Raw genomic sequence first — 20,133 nt, 5'->3', positions numbered from 1 at the left:
CTCATTTCATAATGCCTGATTAGGCCATATTTATAGCGCCTGATTAGCTAAATTGTATTTAGACCCACTTTTTGCTAATGAAGTTTGATTCATTAATATTCAAATGAGCGAAGCAAAAGGTTATGCAAACTTGTTTAGAGATTTTGATGTATTATTAAGGTTATTCTTTAATGAAGATTCGTTACGATAGGACACTCGCCTTTCACATCGGTCTGGCGCCCGCGCCGGTACATTAACAGCGCTTCTCACGTGCTGTTATCAGGGTAATCAAACCTATTGTATTGAATAGCGGCAATATAAAACATTATATTACCTAAGTATGTATGTTTTTATTAGGTCAGTTTTTTTGCTTTAAATGTAACTAATGAAAGTTTTACACACCAGTGCACACAGATATTAAAGTCAAAAGAGTATCTTGAGTAGTTACAGATAAGCACATTTATTCTTACTATGCTCATATTACTCATACAGTATAAAGAGCTGTCTTCCCAACAAGCTTATCCAACATCTAAAAATAGTAAAACACATACAAATCTAGCTGCAAACACCATTAAGAAACGAACAATCGGCGCTCTGATGAATTTCGGTTTATGTTCCACGCCGTAGAGTCTTTGTGGCTCTACTTTCAGCAACACAATAGGGACAAAAGTTATTCAACGACAATGCGAGCACCAAATACCGATCGCCCAGCCCCCCTACACCCTCTGGTACCTAACCATTGTTTACTTTAATACTCGACTTTTATGTATATTATCGATAGACAGTGTAATCACGAATCGAGTTACTTTACTTATAAGAAATATCGACAAAGTTCTTATTGTTACACGATACTTACACATTTCAGACTATCTTTATTAGACTTTGTTTTTTACGTCAAAGCCATTAAAGTGTGTTGTTATTGTGTCTTATTAGAATCTAATTTGACGCGTTATTGGAAATTAATATTAATTGAAATTATTTGATATCATAACGTCAGACCATTATTGTTTGTATCTATGGTATTTACTACGCCTTTTAATAAAAGATCTTTATAATTTCTACAAAGAAAATTTGGAAAGCATAAGATTTTTTATAAAGAAAGCAATGATTTGAATACGCTTTTGGGCATCATGAACTGTCAAACTAATTATCGCAACTGGCTTTCTCAGTTTCATTAAAGCAAGCAGCCGCCGCCGTCTGCAAGATGACATCATGCTTAACAATATTTCGACAGTAACTATTCACGTCGGCAGCATTGTTACAAAAAGCCTGAGCGTTCCTACAAAAGCTGTAAAGAATGAATGGGAGTGGGCGAGGGGGGACTCAATTCAATAGGAGAAAGGAGGGATGTGTAGTTATGTAAGTATGTTTTGTGGTGCGTGCCGGGGATCCCAGTTGAGAAAGTTGATTTTTAAATTTAAACGAAGACATTGTATTGATACGACGTCACGGGTGTTTCTCTATAAAATTCTTACAACTTTTCTATATTCTTGTTATAAATCGAATGCCTAGAACAGAATGTGATGTTACTCAATTCTTATTTAAGTTCATTAAGATTAAACCATAATTTAAAAAAGCAATAACTATGCTTTCTTTCTGCTTCTTTCACTTCCTTATTAATCATCTTTTCATAATGTTTGTGAAAGGACAATATTATTAAACTGTACAGTCTGTATAGCTAGTATTGTTGTTTGAACTGCATTGATCATGAATGGATACGTCAATTGGGACATGTTCTTTTACAACTACACGAACAGACTCACGGTACGCATTCACCAATTGATGCGACTCCAAAGTCTATTCAATCAACAACATCAAAACACTCTTGTGTACCTATTACTATATACAACACAAAAAATATACAAAGAAATGTCTGTTTGATTAAAATTTCAATGCCTTTATTACTGAACAGGTGAATTAGGGGTTTAGAATGGGTACTTTTGTAAATCTTAATACCGTGCCAAAGACATAAAAAATACAGTAATGCAACGCAGAATAGATCACACAATAAAGAGTGAACTCTGCATTTTGACATCCACCTACATGTTACTAACACAGTAACGCTATTACATTTTCAAATAAGCATGACTAATGATTTCTTAACAAGCAGGTTCTTTTTAGTAGCCCCTCAGTCGTCGCTAAACAAAAGTCGTAGACTCACTGGCGGTTTTCACGAACAACTTTAGTGTGACCCCACAAAGCTGTGGAACGTCATTTAAATGCACACGTTTCATTGGCTCTGAATGCTTCAGGGAAGTAGAAAAAGAACGGGCCAATTACGACGCTTTTGTGACGCATACTCTTTGGGTCTCGAGTGTAACTTTATGTGTGGGGATCTCTGAGTTTTTTATTCGGTTTTGGCGTGTCTTCAAGTTTTACCCGTAACGGAATATTTTATTTGTACGACCAAAAAACAGCAAAGCGAGTAGCTCTTCAGTGATAATTACACTGATATACAATTAAATATGAACACACACAAACTACAGTTTTTAATTAACTGCAGTCTTATATTTAGTACAGTTACCGCAAACGCATTCTGATTTTACTTTGCAAACTCGCAAATTATTTCAAATAATTATACGTATATCTCGTTACTTTTATGTAAGCATATTATAGCACCTGATTTTTTATCTATCAAGGCAGTAAAGGCAGGAAGATACGAATTCACTAATGGCTGACAGCTAGCCTGCGGCGACCACAGGCTCCGCAAAGCTTCTCTTGGCTACCTCTGCAAGTTTCCTTTGCCTTTTAAAAAAACAAGTTATAAAAAATGCTAAGCATTTTTGTAGTGTAGGCGTAGTAAATTAGTGACTGACGGTATATATTTTTAGTTTTCAGGTTATGAATTACCCGAATAATAATTTAATTAAATATTTTTTTAAACTATAATTCTTTAGAATTGATGCTTATAGTTGAAAACTGCGTACCTGCGAGTGCGCGAAAAAGCGTTATACCTAACTAAATGAAATACTGATGAAATTGTTTTATTTTTATATTTATATAGGTAAATAATATTGTATAAAAACCTTAAATAAGTAAAACTTTAAGATTAAAGTTTGTTTCCGTTGCTTTGCACTGCGCGTGCACATCTGTGTACGTAATGATTCTAGATTAACAAAAAATCTATATTTGATAATAAATAAATTAAATGATTTCTTCGTAATATTAAATACAAGCTTTGAAGAATAGAAGCAATATTTCAGCTTTCTAGTGTTTCATTTGCCATGCAATGGCACTTATGATAATTAATTTACTTTACTTTTTGGGACTTTTGGCACTTATTACGGAATGTTTTAGGGAAAGTATTTGATCGATGATGAAGATTTTTTGAGTGAAAAACATTACACTCTTTACTATATCTATGTCTCTGCGCATTATTTTCGCTAATATGTAGCAATATATTAACTTCCTTTTAAATTAATAGAGATTAACTGAATGGTACCTACTCTATACTCAACGACGTTAAACTGTCGCGGTAAATTGGAGTAACGACGTTCAAAGATTTGTTTGTAGATGTTATGCAGAATTTATAAGGAACTTTGTTTTTGATTATTAAGTAAGCAATTTTATTACATAGTGATGGTAGATTTAAAGTATTGTATTTTAACTATACCTATACTTGTGTCTTAGTTATTAAAGCGTGATAAAATTTTAATGTATATGGTTATTTCTAATTTAAAACCATATGATTTTGACAGATAATGATAATACTTAATAGTTATTGTGTATGTTATGTAATGTGTAAGATAACAATTACATAGAGTTGCACAATGAAGGCCGCTGTGTTATCCCGTCTAGATCAAAGCGCTATTATCTGTGTTGTGATCAAAATGCATTTATGGCGTTTGGTCGTTCGTTAGCCGGCCGTCAATACGGCTCTCAGTCCACCGGCTATAAATTTAGTATTGAGCGGACACAACAACAAAGCGCGTTTTGTCTTGCAAATGAAAACGCGCACATTTCGCGGTATTGTGCGCGGCTGTTTCGGTGCCCGCCATTATTAACGGCGAACATGAAAGACAAAAGGTTCGTCTGCAGCACTGAGGCTGGCCTAGATAGCGGATTATTGTACTAACACAATAGGAGCGTTAATTCCGCGACTCTACCATTATTTTGTTGTTTGCAACTTTATCGCGTTTATCGATGTGCCGCCCGATTGGTTTTTTGATGGTTCGTTTGATTTACTATTATTATAATATGCCAGTTCATAAATGTACGAGTATTACGTGTAAGTTGTTGCAGCGGGAAAATGTAGCCATTGTGTCGATACAAAAACAGTTACAACTGCAATAACGCCGTTTATATGTTACTGGTTTGAACAATGGATCTATTTAATATAACTTTACAGCATGTCTGCACTTTCGACATAAATAAGTAAGAACGTATTTAACTATCTGTTACGTATTTGTCTTATGTGTTTACCGACGATATAACCTCAGATAGTCATAATTATATCTTATCAAAATGTTCATATTCTCCAAAAATAAATTTGCTATATTTTAACGAATAAGAACTGTCTAATTATCTGAAAAAACCTTTCCAAAAGGGTCCGTAGATATAGAAATGGGGATAAGAAACTTTACCACCCTCAACATAAATCATCAAATCACAAACAAAAAGTACAGGTGCATATATAAAATATTAGATAAACACAATGCAGGTACTTACACCTAATAATATAGCAAGCAACATTCAAATAAAATAAATTCTAATAGGTAGGAGGTACTTTAAAAAAAGTACAGTATATTGCTAGAATTTTGAAAATGTCATTAGATTTTCTTTTAGTCTGTAAATAGTAAAAAAACTTACCGCAGAAATCCAACATAGAGTTGTGTATTTATTCCAATAAATTCCCATAAATCACTGCACAACACGCATCCACTAAAATTCACCCATTATTAAATGCTGGCACACTGTAAACACGGTTGCACAGGATAACAACAAGAAAATTCCAATTACAAACGTGGCGGGAAAATAAGTTTACGAAAAAGTTCGTCCGAACAATAGCGGTGGTCGCGTAGGAGCGAACGCGTCTCGTGGAAGGCAAGCACAAACTGTGAACGGTTCAGCCGGCCGGCGAGAGTGCTCGCCCTGTGGTTTTGCCGCGCACAGTCCTCGCGCATCCACCGTGGTCAACTTCACCCTTTCGCATACCCTTGCATAATGCACTTCCCTCTTACAATGTAATTAAATGTTTACAATACATTAACTTTAGTTAATCCATTGTTTGCCAACGGGATAGTTGCGTATGCAAGTGCATGTCTTTGTTGTTTAGCTTTAATAACTTTGCGAGCCGATAAATGTAAATAAATAGCTATTGAAGAAACCCAAGTCATAGAAGTTAGTATAAAATACTTAAATTTAACCTATTAATGTCCCACTGCTGGGCAAGGGTCTTCTCTCGTAATGAGGAAGGGGTTAGGCCTTGAGTCCAGTCTACCAGAAGTTGGTATACATAAAAAAAAACAAACTATTATATTGTCTATGCTGTTTAAAAAGATAGTTTGGAAAAATATTAATTTGGCTTTCCACGGTACTGGCAACAATAAAATCATGGGGTAACACCCCATGATTTTATTGTATATAATAAATAATTAATTATTAATTTTTCTGTCAAATAATAAGAAAGATGAAAATCTGTTAAGAATAAGACTGAAATTGGAAAACAAAAATTATGTGCATATAACGCTTCTTATTCAGGTTTGTGGTCAGACAAGTACTTACAATTTTTCATTGTCTGGTATAATAGAGCATGTTAATCGTTCACTATAGACTACTTCAGAGAGACTCTTTCGGTTCTACTGGAATTGTCTCGTGTCAAATTTTAACAACAATTGTGTTCTTGTAAGAATCGTTATAACAAAAAACCGAATAGTAAGTAAGTAAATAACACAATAGTGCGTACGACAAATAAGATATGTCCCATCAAAGGAAGAAGCCAGAGACAGCAGGAGCAGATACAATGTGGAAACGTTGGGTAATATGTCCGACTACAATGGCGCGAACGCGAGACACAAAGCCGTGCCGCGTATTGTGTGAACGTGCACAATACACCTTGCATACACATACACAACCACTAATCACACACTCAATACACTAATTGTCATATCATTGTCAACCTTATCTCCTACCGAAAAGGTTCCATAATACCAATTCTGGATGCAATATTAACGTGGCCCCCGTGTATTGCGTGTCAAAATAACTGATATTAATGGAAACAGTAGTTTTCTGTATGAATTGATCTTTCATGTTGTGCACACGGCCTTGTTAGTTATTTGTTAAAAAGGTCATTGAGAGATTACCGTTCGTTTTTAATTACTTATAAATAAATCCATAGGTAAACCCTTTTTTAGTTTTCGTAGTTCACACGAGTCACTTAAGTACCTACACCCCGTATTTTATCATACACTAGCTGACCCGCGCAACTTCGCTTGCATCACCTAAGAGAATGAGTCAAAATTTTCCCCGTTTTTGTAACATTTTTCGTTGCTACTCCGCTCCTAATGACCGTAGCGTGATGTTATATAGCCTATAGCCTTCCTCGATAAATGGGCTATCTAACACTGATAGAATTTTTCAAATCGGAACAGTAGTTCCTGAGATTAGCGCGTTCAAACAAACAAACAAACAAACAAACTCTTCAGCTTTATTATATTAGTATAGATAGTATAGATTTACTGTAATTACATAGATCGTGACGATGTATTCATTTTATAACCCACAGAAACAGTTTTAGGAAATCTTAGTTAAACATTAAATTTTAAAATCACTGAATATTCAGCAGAATAAAACTTACGTAGACGCACTGCGTAGCGTTTCGTAGCACGTACGCACTACGCAGCTACGACGATTTTCGATACGTATGAGTAGTAAAGAAACTCTCAAAGTTTGATGAAATTTATAAGATACTCTTTGAACATTGGTTGCTTTATCTAAATAATCACAATATTGGTAATATCTATTTTTATTTGACGACAAGTCTCATAGTCTTGTATTGTAGCTTTGGGCTAATAACTTATGAATTAAGTACCATACAATGCAATGATCTCTATCATTAATTTAATAACAACGCTTTATAGTTAACGGAAACAATTTTTATTTTATAATTAAGCCTTATTTTCTACAAAACCTGACGAATCACGATACTTTAGCCAAGTTTATCAACAAGAGGACTTAGGTAAACCTTTATACTTTCTTATTTTTAACAGTTTAGTAAAGAGGACAAATCTTTCACAAATAACTTTTCATTTAAAGTCTATTTTGGTAACAATGCCCAGCATACAAGGGTAAGTATTCACGTGTAAAACTTGAAAGTAGATAGGTACAAAAAATAAATAAGTGTCGAGGAATAAAATAAGTTTCGCGGTGGACCATTGTGTGGAGGGCGGACCGCCTCCTAGTCCAAACAGTATTCCATTGTGTCTGCCATTACCTAGCCCTCTTTTCGTCTTTTGTATTCGCCTCTCCTATTGAAGTGAGACCTTCCCAATGACGCTTTATGGCCGCTTTGAAGTATGCAAGATATGGCCGCTATATCTACATTATTCTAAAATATTAGGCGGCTACATTATAATATAACGTCCTTATTTTATCATGTGGGTACAATACGAAGGAAGGAGATTAGAATTTTAACTTTATTATTATTTAGTTTAAGTATAATATGTATGGGGTACTGTAGCATATTTGGAATACTGTTTTGTTTTTTGGAAATAAATTGCATGATAGATGACATAGCAAAATAAAAAATGCATTAAGTATTGGGAAATAAATATATTTGAATTAACAATCAAACCAAACTAAAACAAGTAACCTTACCAAAATATTTATCAAAACAATGAGCTCCAAAAGCGTGAATTAGCTTCAGGGTCTAATTCTAAACACAATCACGAAATGCAAACTAATAAGAACACATAAGAGTTAAAATGCCATAAAAATTATATTATCAAAGATTGCATTCTTACCGAAAACGTACTTAAAGTACCTATTATATTTGCGGTTAAAAGATACAAATGGCGTTTATTTTCATTTAACTATATATTTCAAATTGCCTGCTGTATTCCAAGCTGTATTGCTTTTCCTTTAAAGTAACTAGGGACCGCCGAAGACTTTTATAATGGGATTTTTCGAATTTTGTACCTTATTTAATTATTACTTTAGACAATAGCCCAGTAAGATAGGAGAGAGCCGCGACTGCGATAACAATTATTAGAATTTGTTAGAGAACACTAGTAATCATATTATACATCAAACGTGGGTCTAGAAAAAATTGACAGCTACAAAACAATAAGTTATTGTTTTAATACAAAATAGTTTCTTAAAGTTATCAAACATGCTGAATTATGATGCCACTATAGGTAAATACCTACACATAATTGAGCTTACAGGGTTTTTCAATATTTGGTGAGAGTTTTAGTCCTAGTGGGCACCCAGATACCCATCATATCGTCTAAAAAAAATTAAATATGGCGGCTATTTAAAATTTATCGATAAATTAAATAGACCGTTAAACTGAAGTAGAAATAAGAGGTGCGTTTGCGAGTAAGGCCACATCCACATCGGGATTTCTGTTTTATTTCAAAATTCAGCAGAGACTCGTGTGCTTAGACTGGGGTTTTTGGATTTATTTATAAGAGCTCTTATTTCTGAAGAGGATGAAGATGATGTGCAGTAGCACGTATGTTCTACAGTCAGTACAATCGAGTATAGAGAATTTAATTTTTTTAAATGTACCTACGTAAAAAATTGTTCCTACTGCACTCGCTAGGGGTGCTTATCAGTATTTCATACAAAAACGATACCTAGGCGGTTGTCGATAGTTGATATGAATAGAAAATCACGCTAGAAAGAAGAAAGTGCGGACCGCGAATGCCAGCAATGCCGCAATACCACTCGCATCGTCGCAGGTAGTCTAAAATTATCCGGCTTTTTCAAGCAATACTGGTCCTGTTTAGTATGCGTCGAGTCGTAGTTTATACAGGTTTTAATAATTTCTGCTAGAATTTGCCCTTTATGTTGTCATTAAGGGTGCAAACTGAAACGAAAGAAAATCGTGTGGCCTTTTATTTAACAATAGTATTAATTATACATAGGTAGGGTATGGGATAATGGATATAAACAATGCTATGAAAAACATAGAGGTTTAAAAAAAAATCCATGTGTTGTTTGCACTCCTGACTATTTGAATAAAATATGAAAGTTAATAAAAAAGTACCGTACTCGATGTAATGTTTTGAATATTAAAGTTACGATTCCTCTTGTATTAGTTATTCCGTGGGTACAACCGTAACAATCTAGATACGACACCTATATCTTTTGTACAACCGTCTATCTGACATCCTGTACCTATATTAAACGTGCGATGCGAAAGCTCAAAGTTATAAATATGTATCTAATATTCGTTAAATTTACGATACTGAGTCGCCTGGATGCCAAAATATTCTACAAATATTTTAGTCGATTCATAGCAATAATGGTCTCCTTGTCTATGAAAAATAAAGTTCTCATTGTCTTTGATTTCCGATTTATGTCAAGTAAATTAGGTCGCCATTTTGATGTTTCGGCGAGGAATTTTGGTGTGAGGAAGTTATTATATCAATTCGTTGGATTGAATATTAATGATAACAATTGCAAAGCACTGACTTTACAGAGGTGAGCTCTAATTGCATACTTTTTTATATTATGAATGCATACATGGTGAAGTAAACATATTATTTGCTTTCGGTAGCGGCGAAAAATGATAAAATGGCGTCGTTTTAGCGACAACTCTCGCTTTCAATGCATATTTTCAATAATAAATCTACTTATTTTTTCATAACCTTGTGTTATTTAAGGATTTCGACATGGAACCAACACTGGATGCGTCCTTAGTGACGCAATCCATCAACTACCATGGTCAGCAGTTACAGAAAACGTGGGAAGCAGAAAGGGGAGAAGACGATCTAGTTAAAATTGGCGTAGGTGCTTTGGACTTTGCCGTATACCAGTCAAGGCACAAGCATCTTACATTTCAAGATCGTGGAAAGAGGTTAAAATTGCACCACTTCATTGCGAAAGAAGCTAATGCCTTGTTCGATGCGTCAATTTCGGAAGAGACACCATCGTCATCCAGCCTTGGGACTGATGCTACGACCCCGGAAGATAGTAAGTTAAAATCAAGCTAGCAATTTATTGCTTTGTTATTTACGTTGACAAGGTCAACACACTACCTGTTTGTCAATATTTTCATTGTTTTTTTCTAATGAAATGTCACAAAAAAATCCTGTATTCCACATGTATTGACTATTATTGTATAGACATCAATTATTTATTAAATTTCATGATTTCTTATCATTAATCATTAATGTAATATAAAATTTTGTTCTAGACTTGTATGCGTTGATGCCACCGTTTGAAACATTTTTGAATGTGGACAAACCTGCGAGATTGAGGCACTTCTTTGACGTAAGTGTATTGAAATTATTGATGTTCTTCTGTTCACTTGCACTCTTATATAAATCTGTGTAAATGATTTCACCTTCAGCACATGGATACCCAGTGACCTGTTCACCTTAGATAGAGAACTTTTAAAACTAATTAATCAATAATTTTCAAACAGAAAGCAAGTAAACTTATTACTATTTGATACAAGAGTAAATAAGTATTGTTAAATTTCCCTTTTTCTTTTTATTAGAATGTGAAGACAGGAGAACTAATCATAGGAGCAGTCATCAACAGGACAGCATCGGGTATGATGCTCAAGGTGCTATGTACTGCAGGACCTACTTCTCGTTATGTTGCTGACATCAATGTGAAGGTATATTATGTCCATTTTTTTAATGTTTGGTTACTAGTCAACCTAGTATCAAATTTGTTCTAGTCATCCCAAAGACCTTTGATATGTGTTTAAGACCGTTAACTTAGTACATAACAACCATGTTATGCTTCATCCTAAGCATGGAGAAGCTCAGTTAGATTGTGCCAATTATTCCTTAACCCACTGATACAACTAAACTGAACATCTATAAGTACCACCTTAATCTTGTTCTTTAAAAGAATTAGAAAATTGCATTATAATACGTAAAGTAATGAGCTATAATTTATAGTTTCATTCATGTATGTACTAATGCCATTGTTCATGCAAATATTCAATTTATAAATAAATTGTTATTCACTAACATTGCAATGAACTTAACTCTTGACTTGTTGAATATACATTAAAGTGTGTTAATACAACCACTGGTTACTTGATATTTGTCATATTGATCTTTGAAAAAGGAAACTTTACTATGACATGTTAATTATTGGTAGCATTTTGTAATTTCAATAATAAATGTAAATAAATGTGCACTTCTTCAATATAGAGAATGTTAGTAAATCAGCTGTGGTTAACTTATATATAAAATTTCCTTTTTGTTCTAGGCATTTTTACCAGTGACAAATATCATACCAGCTGTGGATAAGAAAAACTTGTCAAGAAACTACCTGATGAATGACACTGTGTGCTGTGAAGTGATAGAAGTTATCCCCGACACTGACAAAATGGTGTGCGGCATGAAGGGTGTGACGCGAGGCCCAGATGACCCACCGCCTAAGCCGCCTCTAGGCCTCCTCAGCACAGACGACTTCCCACTCATATACAAGTATGTATCAAAACAATTATACACATCTCCAAGTAATCACATTGTCTTTACACTATTTTACAGGTGTTACTGCTTTGCTAAACACAAAGTGTTGTTGCCAAGTATTTATTGTTTTATTTTGTACTGTTATTTATTGAGACTACAAAATCAGTGGTATTTATTTTTTATTTGGGAGAAAAGGATTACTTGAAGACTAAGATATTTAAATAAGGAATCAGGAAGAATTGGAAAGGACTTTGAAGAACCACAAATATTCATAAATAGAAATACACAAAGGATTATTTGAGGAACATATTACTAAGCAAGATAACTGGAATAAAGCTTGAAAACATATTATTATAGAATATTGGCTTGTTGATATTTCGCAGTCTGCCCTTGAATACCTCTGCTTTTTTAGGAGCTCAGTATAAATAATGATATTGTGGTTGGTTTTACACAAAAGGGTCTGTGTACACACTTGGTAGGTATATGTATTGTAACAACAGAAGAAGTGTTGGATATATGTTATCACTGGTTTATGATCACTTTTCAGTACAGAATCACACTGTTCACCAAAATGATTGCATGGTATTCTTAAAAGTTTTAATCAGGTGTGAAGGAAACGTTTGGAACATTAATGGATGTACTTAACATATGTTTAGAAGAGTATCCTGCACCTTTTTGTTGGGGATTTAATCAAAATATTCAAATCACTTACACATTTTTTGTTTTCATAAAACGGAAAAGGTCAGTACAATATTCTAGGGTCTCTACAATGTTGAAATCTGTAACAAGAAACATGTAATTCTGTATTAAAACTAATGTTTAACATTCCAGCATTATCTGAAACGTATTGATTGGACTTTTATAATGAGCATTTATTGGATGTTGGAGTTATTTATTATTATAATAAAGGACTCGATACCGACGATTATCAATTTAGCTGATGTGAGGCTCTCCGAGATGGCTCAATAGTTTAACAAGATAGCGCGGCAGTTGTCATCGTTGTATCAGACGTATCGCCACGGGCCGTGGACATACGCAGCTCCCTCTATTATTCTAGGGTGTTCTTTTCTAGGTATAGCGAGGATTCCCAAGACTGCGTCACTCGTGCTACATTATGTTGTGACTGTAGCAAAGGTCTCGGTAATATTCATGTCACATTGTCGAGGCGACATCACCTAATCTATAAATATTTATGTGTGAAAGAAATAAAATACCAAGTAAAATAACATTTTTTGAACAGCTCCATGGGAACAGGTGAGGATAAACGTATGTGTGACACTAAGCAAACAGTTAGGAGTTAAATGCTTGAAACTATTCAGTTAATACTTTATTTGAAGATGTTACTATCATCTCAGTGAAAATACTTCATCCATTATAATAGGACAATGATTTAATTTTGTCACTTTGCATTTTATATTGATAAGTTAATATTTCCTATAGGAAAACTGTGGATATGAAAGGAGAGAGTTATGAAGCAATATTAGAGAAGAGTCCAGGCTTCAATAACCCCAACTGCGTCCAATATCTCTCTGAAATGCTAGGCATAGCCAATATGCACTGCACCAATTTCGCATCATTAAGGTACTTAAACGTTTTATTTGCGTTTCGTTGTTTTATTTAATGTTGATTGTATTCTAATGCTGAAATATTGTTTGTCTAGGGGTGGTTTCGCATCTACGGAATATGCTGACGAGCTTCGACAAGCGCAGGCGAGCAAATGGGCATTCCGTTCAGTTGCCGAAGGCATAGAACATTTCAAGGCAGGCAGACACTCTGAAGCTTTTCAATGTCTCAACAAGGCCCTTAGCATCGACCCCAGGAATGTTGAAGGTTTAGTAGCGAGGGGAGCACTTTATGCAAACAGTGGAACATTCAAGAAAGCCATAGAAGATTTCGAGACTTCATTAAAACTGAATCCTAATCACGCGAACGCCCGTAAATATTTAGGAGAGACATTAGTCGCATTGGGTCGCAGTTACGAAGATGAAAACAAGATCACTGAAGCACAGAAAGCATACGAAGATTGTTTAGCTATCATTCCATTTCATGAAGAAGCTCAAAATTCGTTGGACTTCTTGAAAAGTAAAACTTCTACAACAAAACCTTTGATCGAGCCAGCAGAACTATTACTACCAGGCTTGACTGGAGCAAAGACATATGAGATGAAAGAAACTTTGAAGCAATTGTTAAATTTGACGGAGAAAAAGGATAAGAAAAAGAAGAAGAAGCGAGGTAAAGGAAAGAAAAAGAGGTCTAGTAGTTCGTCTTCATCGTCCAGCGATTCCTCAAGCTCCAGTTCATCATCAGACTCGTCATCTTCGTCGTCTGATACTAGTGGTAATCATTATTTTTAAATATTCTTTATTACTTTTTTTGATATCACATTTTCTGACCCATAGCTTAATTTCTTTATCTCCAGATTCTGATGGGCCGAACCGTAAGAAAAAACGTCGCTCACAGTCAAACAACAAAAGACAACGATCCCTGTCTCCACTTAGCAAGCGAATGGAGATGCTGGGCGCGCCCGAGGCTGGCTCGCGCACGCACAACTCTTCCTTTAACCATCCCTACGGCTACCAACCACCGCCACCACCCGTTGAGGAGATCAATCCTGAACCTGCTAGATCACAAGCCGATATAGATTATGAGATGAAGGTATAATATATATAAAAAATATAAAATATAAATGAATATAAAAAAGTATCCCGTTTTATAAATTAAGTTAAGTTTGCTCATTGCTACGCATAAAAGTTATAATGTAAAAGTGAGAATATATTTAGCAAATAGTGACTTTTACCTAAACAACTTTATAATAGATGTGTTTTATATTTGCTACTATTACTCAGGTGCGTAAGTTCCTTGAGGTGACCAAAGAAGACTCTGACTATGAGGAGAAAGTACGCAACTTCTTGGAAGAGACTTCGACATTCAAACGCAACCGCAAGTTACAGGACTTGGGTCAGCAACCCCAACCCAACGCTGACAGAGACAAGAAGAAAAAGAAGAAGAAAGATAAGTAAGTGCTATTTGTTCGAATGTTGGCTGGGCAAAGGCGTGAGGTCTGTTTCAGTTGCGTTTAGCCAGTTTAAAAAAAAATACGTTCGTATTGGGTAAACTTTCAATTTGATTAAAGTTTTACAATAATCTCAAGGCCATATCAAATTGTACAACTGTTGTCACAGTTGTACAGTATAAACGGAACATCAACTACGTGGAGTAAATTTTCACTCCATCACTATATTCGTTGATACATTTCAATATAAAAAAATAGTAGTAATATGTTTACAATTTTGACTTTATATAAATACCATTGCTTTATTAGGAAGAAGAAGAAAGAGTCAAAACGAAAGCGTAAAGAACAAGAGAGGGAAGAGAAGCGCAAAGCGAAGCTAGCGCGCGCCGCCGCTAATAGCGCTGATTACAGTCTGCGTGACCTAGACAGCATCGGGGATAAAAAACTCAGAGACGCAATCAGGTAGGAATTAATATACTTTTTTAATATCATTATAGTATAATGCATCTTAAGCCCCACACCTTCAGTATTATAACATCTGAAGTAAAATCATGCAAATTGGATTGCTACAGAACTTAAGTAAATGTAAGCTTAGGCCTATAATACAATATAATCTGCAATAAAATTGACAAATTGGCACGTCTTATTTGGAATGTTCCAGAAAAGAGCTGAAGGGCAAAAAGAGGGACCTCAGCTCTGATGGTGAATACGACAGAGATAGAAAACATAATGATAAAAGGTAACATTTCATTCTAATGTAAATAACCAACTAATACACATCTTACCACTTGCATTTTAATACATTATAAAACCTATTTACAATATAAATCAATATTAGTTATTTTAAAGTTTGGTATGTTTAGTTGTTCATTCAAGTCATAATAATGGTCCAAAAATGTGCCAATATTCTGTATTTTTTTTAGTTTAGATAATCTACTATTATTTAGATATATTTTTAGACAAGTTAAGCCCAAAATAAAAATGTTGCCTAGAATATTTTTTTGGGCTAAATTAAACATAACCAATGCTGCTTATTGGGACTTAAGCCCAATTGGCGATGAGCTCGTGCCCTATAACGTTGGGACCTAACTATTATGTCGGCGATAGATCGGCCAGTGTCGAAACTTACGTACAACTACAGATACTTTTTACTTTTCTTCAGTTTACTTCAGTATTAAGAATCGTTATTTAAATGCTTTTTAACAGATCACTCAATATGATTAGTGTATGTATATTAAAATGTGAACATATACAATAGGATATTAGAGGAGATGCAAGGGCTCGAGGAGCTGGAGTCGAAGCTGAGCGCGTACCACGTGATGGTGGACAAGGAGGTGCTGACGAAGCGCGACGGGCGCGGCTCGCTCAGCCCCGGCGACCAGGCGCCGCCCCCGCCGCTAGAGAAGCCCAAGTGGAAAATGTCCATGAGCGCCGTCAAGGACACGTTAGTTCACTCACTATCGCTCGCATACCACATGCACTCACGGTATAGCTAGTTTGTAGGTATAAACACAGATGTTAACAGGCTAACTTGACTTTGTTATTGTATATGTTTGTAACTGTGCACCCGAAAGGTGAATAAAATCGCCAATGACAATATCAGGTCCCAATGAAAAAGGGGCGAGCTTATCGTCCGATCATATACATCATATTGAACTGTCTGCTCAGGTCAGTTTGGGATCTAAATTTTCGCGTTTTTCACGAAGTAATTTTGTCCTGCTGCGTGAATACCTTTGCTTTCTATTATTTCAGCCTAACTTATGTTATACATTTCAAACTGAATCCTTCCTTGGCTTTTAACGCCTACATTTTGAACCATAGTATTTCTAAAATCTTATAAATGTATCCCATCTTTTAATCGTATTCAACATTATACTTGATTGTTAGACTCATTTATCAAACCATACATCTTTTATTTATGCATATTGTTTTACTGAAACGTGTAATTTCGAAATAACTTGAGGATGAAAGAGTAACGTATAAACTATTTCCCCAGTGTTAAGAAAAAGGAGCCGCCGGTACCTAAAGGATATAAAGAACACTACGCATTTGAAGATAGTTCCGACGATTCACAGGAACACGCGAAGGTACGTCAAATCGCCCATTATTTTTCGTTAGATTGTAGCTTTTTTAGTTTAATCTATTATGCCTTTGCTCCAGGCAATTTAAGTGATCTGTGTGTTAGTTAATTTACTCGAAGTCAGCGATGAATCTTGAAGGAAATTAAACATGAAACTAAAAATATGTATCCCCAGCCGTCCCCGTCGAGCGGCGACAAGAATGTGTCGGTGCGGCGCGCCATGGCCATGAAGGAGCCACCGCCGTTGCCCGCCGCGCCGCCGCCCGGCAAACGCGAACCCGACCCGCCGGGAACCGAGCCGTCGCACCCGGTACATTTTCTAGTTTTACTGCCCTTAAGACGGAACAACATAAATATAATAACGTACGTTCCGGGATCGGCTCCCGACGTACGCCGTAGCTCCGTGACGTTCGGCTAGCCGGCCGGCCGTTCGGAGCGGCACCACCCGAACGCGATCGTATCACCCGGACGCGAACTGTACGAACGTCGTTTCGATATCCCGGCAGGTGCGCAAAGGCAACATCGTGCTGGACAAGTTCGGGTCGTTCCGCTTGGCGCAGGAGGGCGAGACGCCGGTGTCGGTGGGCGACGGGCGGCCCGAGCAGTTCGTCACGCGCATCAAGCCGCCGTCGCCGTCCGGCCGCCGGCCGCGCTCGCCGCCCTCGCCGCGCCGCCACTCCTCCAACTCCTCCGACGACGAGCGCCGCTCCAAGCGCTCCCGCAGCAGGTTAGTATCTCGCTCGACCTTATACTGCACACTCGAGAGCGAGTCGAAATGTCGCCGAGTGCAAATTTACTAATGATTCATAGATTGAATGTGTCGAACAGGTCGCGCGCGCGCAAGTACCGGTCCCGCTCGCGCTCGCGCTCTCGCTCGGGCTCGAGCGGCAGCGGCTCGGTGGCGTCCCGGCGGCGCCGCTCGGGCTCGCCGCGCTCGCGCTCGCGCTCCGACGCCAGCCGCTCCTACTACTCCCGCAGCAGATCACGATCACGGTCGGGCTCAAGGTATCTTTGGTTGCAGTGTGGCTACATTATTATACTTAACTCCAGTTTGGTAAATGCTAAGCATGTATTTTTCTCGACTCGCCGTAACTTAAAAGCATTCCTTCGCTTTTACTAGTCGTGATAGGCATAGTATAGTGTAGAGTAATAATTTTATGTAGATCGTACGTGTTTTTCTTCTCTATATTGGTAGCATGGAATTATGGACTCGCAGCACCTGTGGATACTCTCTATTTCGGATTCTGCTGGATGGAGATCGCGATACATTTTACGGGTTTCAGCATTTTGCTCTAACTCATTACTGTAACACATATTATTATCTATACAGTATATCTGTGTATGTATATATTCGTGTTTGATGTGTAATTTAATGTAACTCATCACTAATGTAATTTGCCCTCTTTTATATCCATCAAAATCTTTATCCAATGGTTTCCTGTGAGAGATTGCCTCAGATCGCTTCTGTCGAATCGCTAAATCCCGATATATCTGTATAGCATGCAATGCGTATTCGGTGAGTAACGAAATGCGGGCGCAGGTTCCGTCGGTTCGTGCGGCGCGGCAACTGGCGCGGGCGCGGCGGCTACGAGCGCGGCACGTACTACCGGCCGCGCTTCCACACCTACAACGGCGGCGGCGGGCGCGGGCGCGGCCGCGGCGGGGACTTCCGGCGCGACGACCAGCGCCGCTTCCAGCAGGAGTGGCGCGACAACCGCTCCCGCGGCGGCCGCCCCTTCCGGCCCCGGCGCGGCGGCGGCGGCCGAGGCAGACCTTTCAGGTGGCTCTATCGCTCCTATCGACTCTAAAATGATACTCGATATCCGATCTAGAATTAGTAAAATTTACGCGGCGGGCTTATCGAGTGATATTTTTCTTAAAAATTAACGTGCTTACAGGGGCGGTTTCCGTGACTTTAGAGATCGTCGAGGCCCGCGGTATTCACGATCCCGAAGCCCCGAGAGAACTCGCAGATCGAGGTCGTACAGTCCCGAACGACGCGATAAGGACAGGGATAGGTCAGTTTTAATTGTTTTAGTTCTTTTTTTTAAAGACGCTATGGTTTAGCTTGCATAGTGAACAATTTTTCAAACGTGTACATCTATCGCAAGCTATTTTAGCTAAGCTAACTAAATCTTACAAACTGGCTCAGCTAAACAAATCTCAATTATTTTAGCTTGCGGAGGATATTCCGCTTTAATTTTATATAGGAATTTTAATTTTTTATAACACTTACAGCTACTCCCGCTATTCTGAACGAGATAGTCATCGGAGCGAAGGCGAATACGAAGAAGAAAGATATGTTGACAGAAAGGAATACGATGGCAAGTGGGCGGATGGAAATGAACCGGAAAGAAACGCTCATAATGAAGAGAAACCAGCTGAACCAGCTCCCAAAGAATAAATCGCAATGCTTTGATTTGCCACAGAGTGCTAGAGTCATAGTTAATTTTAAAATTCTGGTTTGGTGCTAATTCACAGTGATCATTGACTGTAAATTAAATTGACCAAAACATGGTTTTAATATTATAAGAAACCTACTGTTGTATAAACAGATGTGAGACATTCATGGTCGATTTTGGTTATACTTATAACACATGTATTCATTTATGATTAGTTAGTTGTAAATATAGGTATAGAGTACAATAAGAATCTTTTCATTGGTGAAATATGTTTTAAAGTACGAATTTCGCATTTAGTTATTTTGATGCTACATTATTAATTCTACTAATTGAAAATTAACTGATATACTGTTTACATACCCGTAATTTCGTGTTGATAAACAATCATTCCAATTTTTTAATGTGGCAAAGTAGCTTTTCGCTGTATATGTGTTGATATTTGTTCTTTAAATTAAAACTTAACTGTGAAACTAATTCAATAAAGTGATATGATACAAACTAAATTATTTTTTTACTTTGTCAGGTAGCTTTCAAATTACACACTACCGCGATGCTGTGACAATTTGTAAAATAAAAGACGCATTGGTGAACACGGACCGGTACGACAGTTACGTCTCCATCACCCAATATACATATTTTATTCTTGATATTTTAATATATTTGATAAAATTCGCAAAATATTTTACATGTCAGGCTACAGATACTATTTTATAGGTAGGTACACACAAATGGGGTCAGGGCACAATGTACCACAGTGCACAGACTACCAACCTAAACAGTTTGTCTACTTGTACAATAAATTGCTCAATACAATGTCTACACTTCAATTTATCAATTGTGAGCAATTGAACCCGTTTCAATTGCTATGAAAAGAAAGTTCGTGCTGGGTTGGAGCACTCATGTACCAGTCCGACCTAATATTTGATCCATTATCTTTTTATCTAACAAACTTCATGAGCTGTATAACATCACCACCTGAGCACTCTACACACCTACACACACATTCTCTCTGTGCTGTTAATTTCGTTTCTGGGTAGGCCCTAAGAAAGGTCATTT

The 20,133-nt window shown here is 36.9% G+C and overlaps 1 protein-coding gene and 1 long non-coding RNA gene across 11 annotated transcripts in view; one reads left to right on the top strand and one right to left on the bottom strand.

Moving 5' to 3' along the window:
* Nucleotides 1-5,059, bottom strand: part of LOC142986742 (uncharacterized) — a 248,843-nt gene extending 243,784 nt beyond the window's left edge. For both annotated transcript variants that reach the window (XR_012960420.1, XR_012960421.1), the window contains exon 1: nt 4,789-5,059. This is a non-coding gene — a long non-coding RNA (uncharacterized LOC142986742). The remainder of the gene's footprint in view (nt 1-4,788) is intronic.
* A 4,437-nt stretch (nt 5,060-9,496) lies between these two features.
* On the top strand, nt 9,497-19,580 carry LOC142987248 (uncharacterized). 9 transcript variants are annotated; one of them, XM_076135891.1, is made up of 19 exons: nt 9,497-9,627; nt 9,810-10,119; nt 10,343-10,419; nt 10,649-10,771; nt 11,377-11,597; nt 13,023-13,163; nt 13,243-13,919; nt 14,002-14,237; nt 14,429-14,598; nt 14,905-15,057; nt 15,257-15,334; nt 15,854-16,039; nt 16,592-16,682; nt 16,851-16,985; nt 17,182-17,402; nt 17,504-17,680; nt 18,216-18,455; nt 18,574-18,693; nt 18,914-19,580. In XM_076135891.1, exons 2-19 carry the CDS (start codon nt 9,819-9,821, stop codon nt 19,077-19,079), a joined length of 3,513 nt encoding a protein of 1,170 aa, XP_075992006.1. In that variant the 5' UTR covers nt 9,497-9,627; nt 9,810-9,818; the 3' UTR covers nt 19,080-19,580. The 9 variants fall into 9 exon arrangements, with proteins under 9 accessions (XP_075992006.1, XP_075992005.1, XP_075992004.1 ...); XM_076135890.1 differs by having other exon boundaries at nt 17,486-17,668; XM_076135889.1 differs by having other exon boundaries at nt 17,486-17,680.
* Nucleotides 19,581-20,133: the final 553 nt, after the last annotated feature.

The sequence above is a fragment of the Anticarsia gemmatalis genome, chromosome 3 (genome assembly GCF_050436995.1).
Source record: "Anticarsia gemmatalis isolate Benzon Research Colony breed Stoneville strain chromosome 3, ilAntGemm2 primary, whole genome shotgun sequence".
Taxonomy (NCBI): domain Eukaryota; kingdom Metazoa; phylum Arthropoda; class Insecta; order Lepidoptera; family Erebidae; genus Anticarsia; species Anticarsia gemmatalis.
Note: the sequence above shows the minus strand (reverse complement) of the source record. Positions and strands in the feature narration are given on the sequence as shown.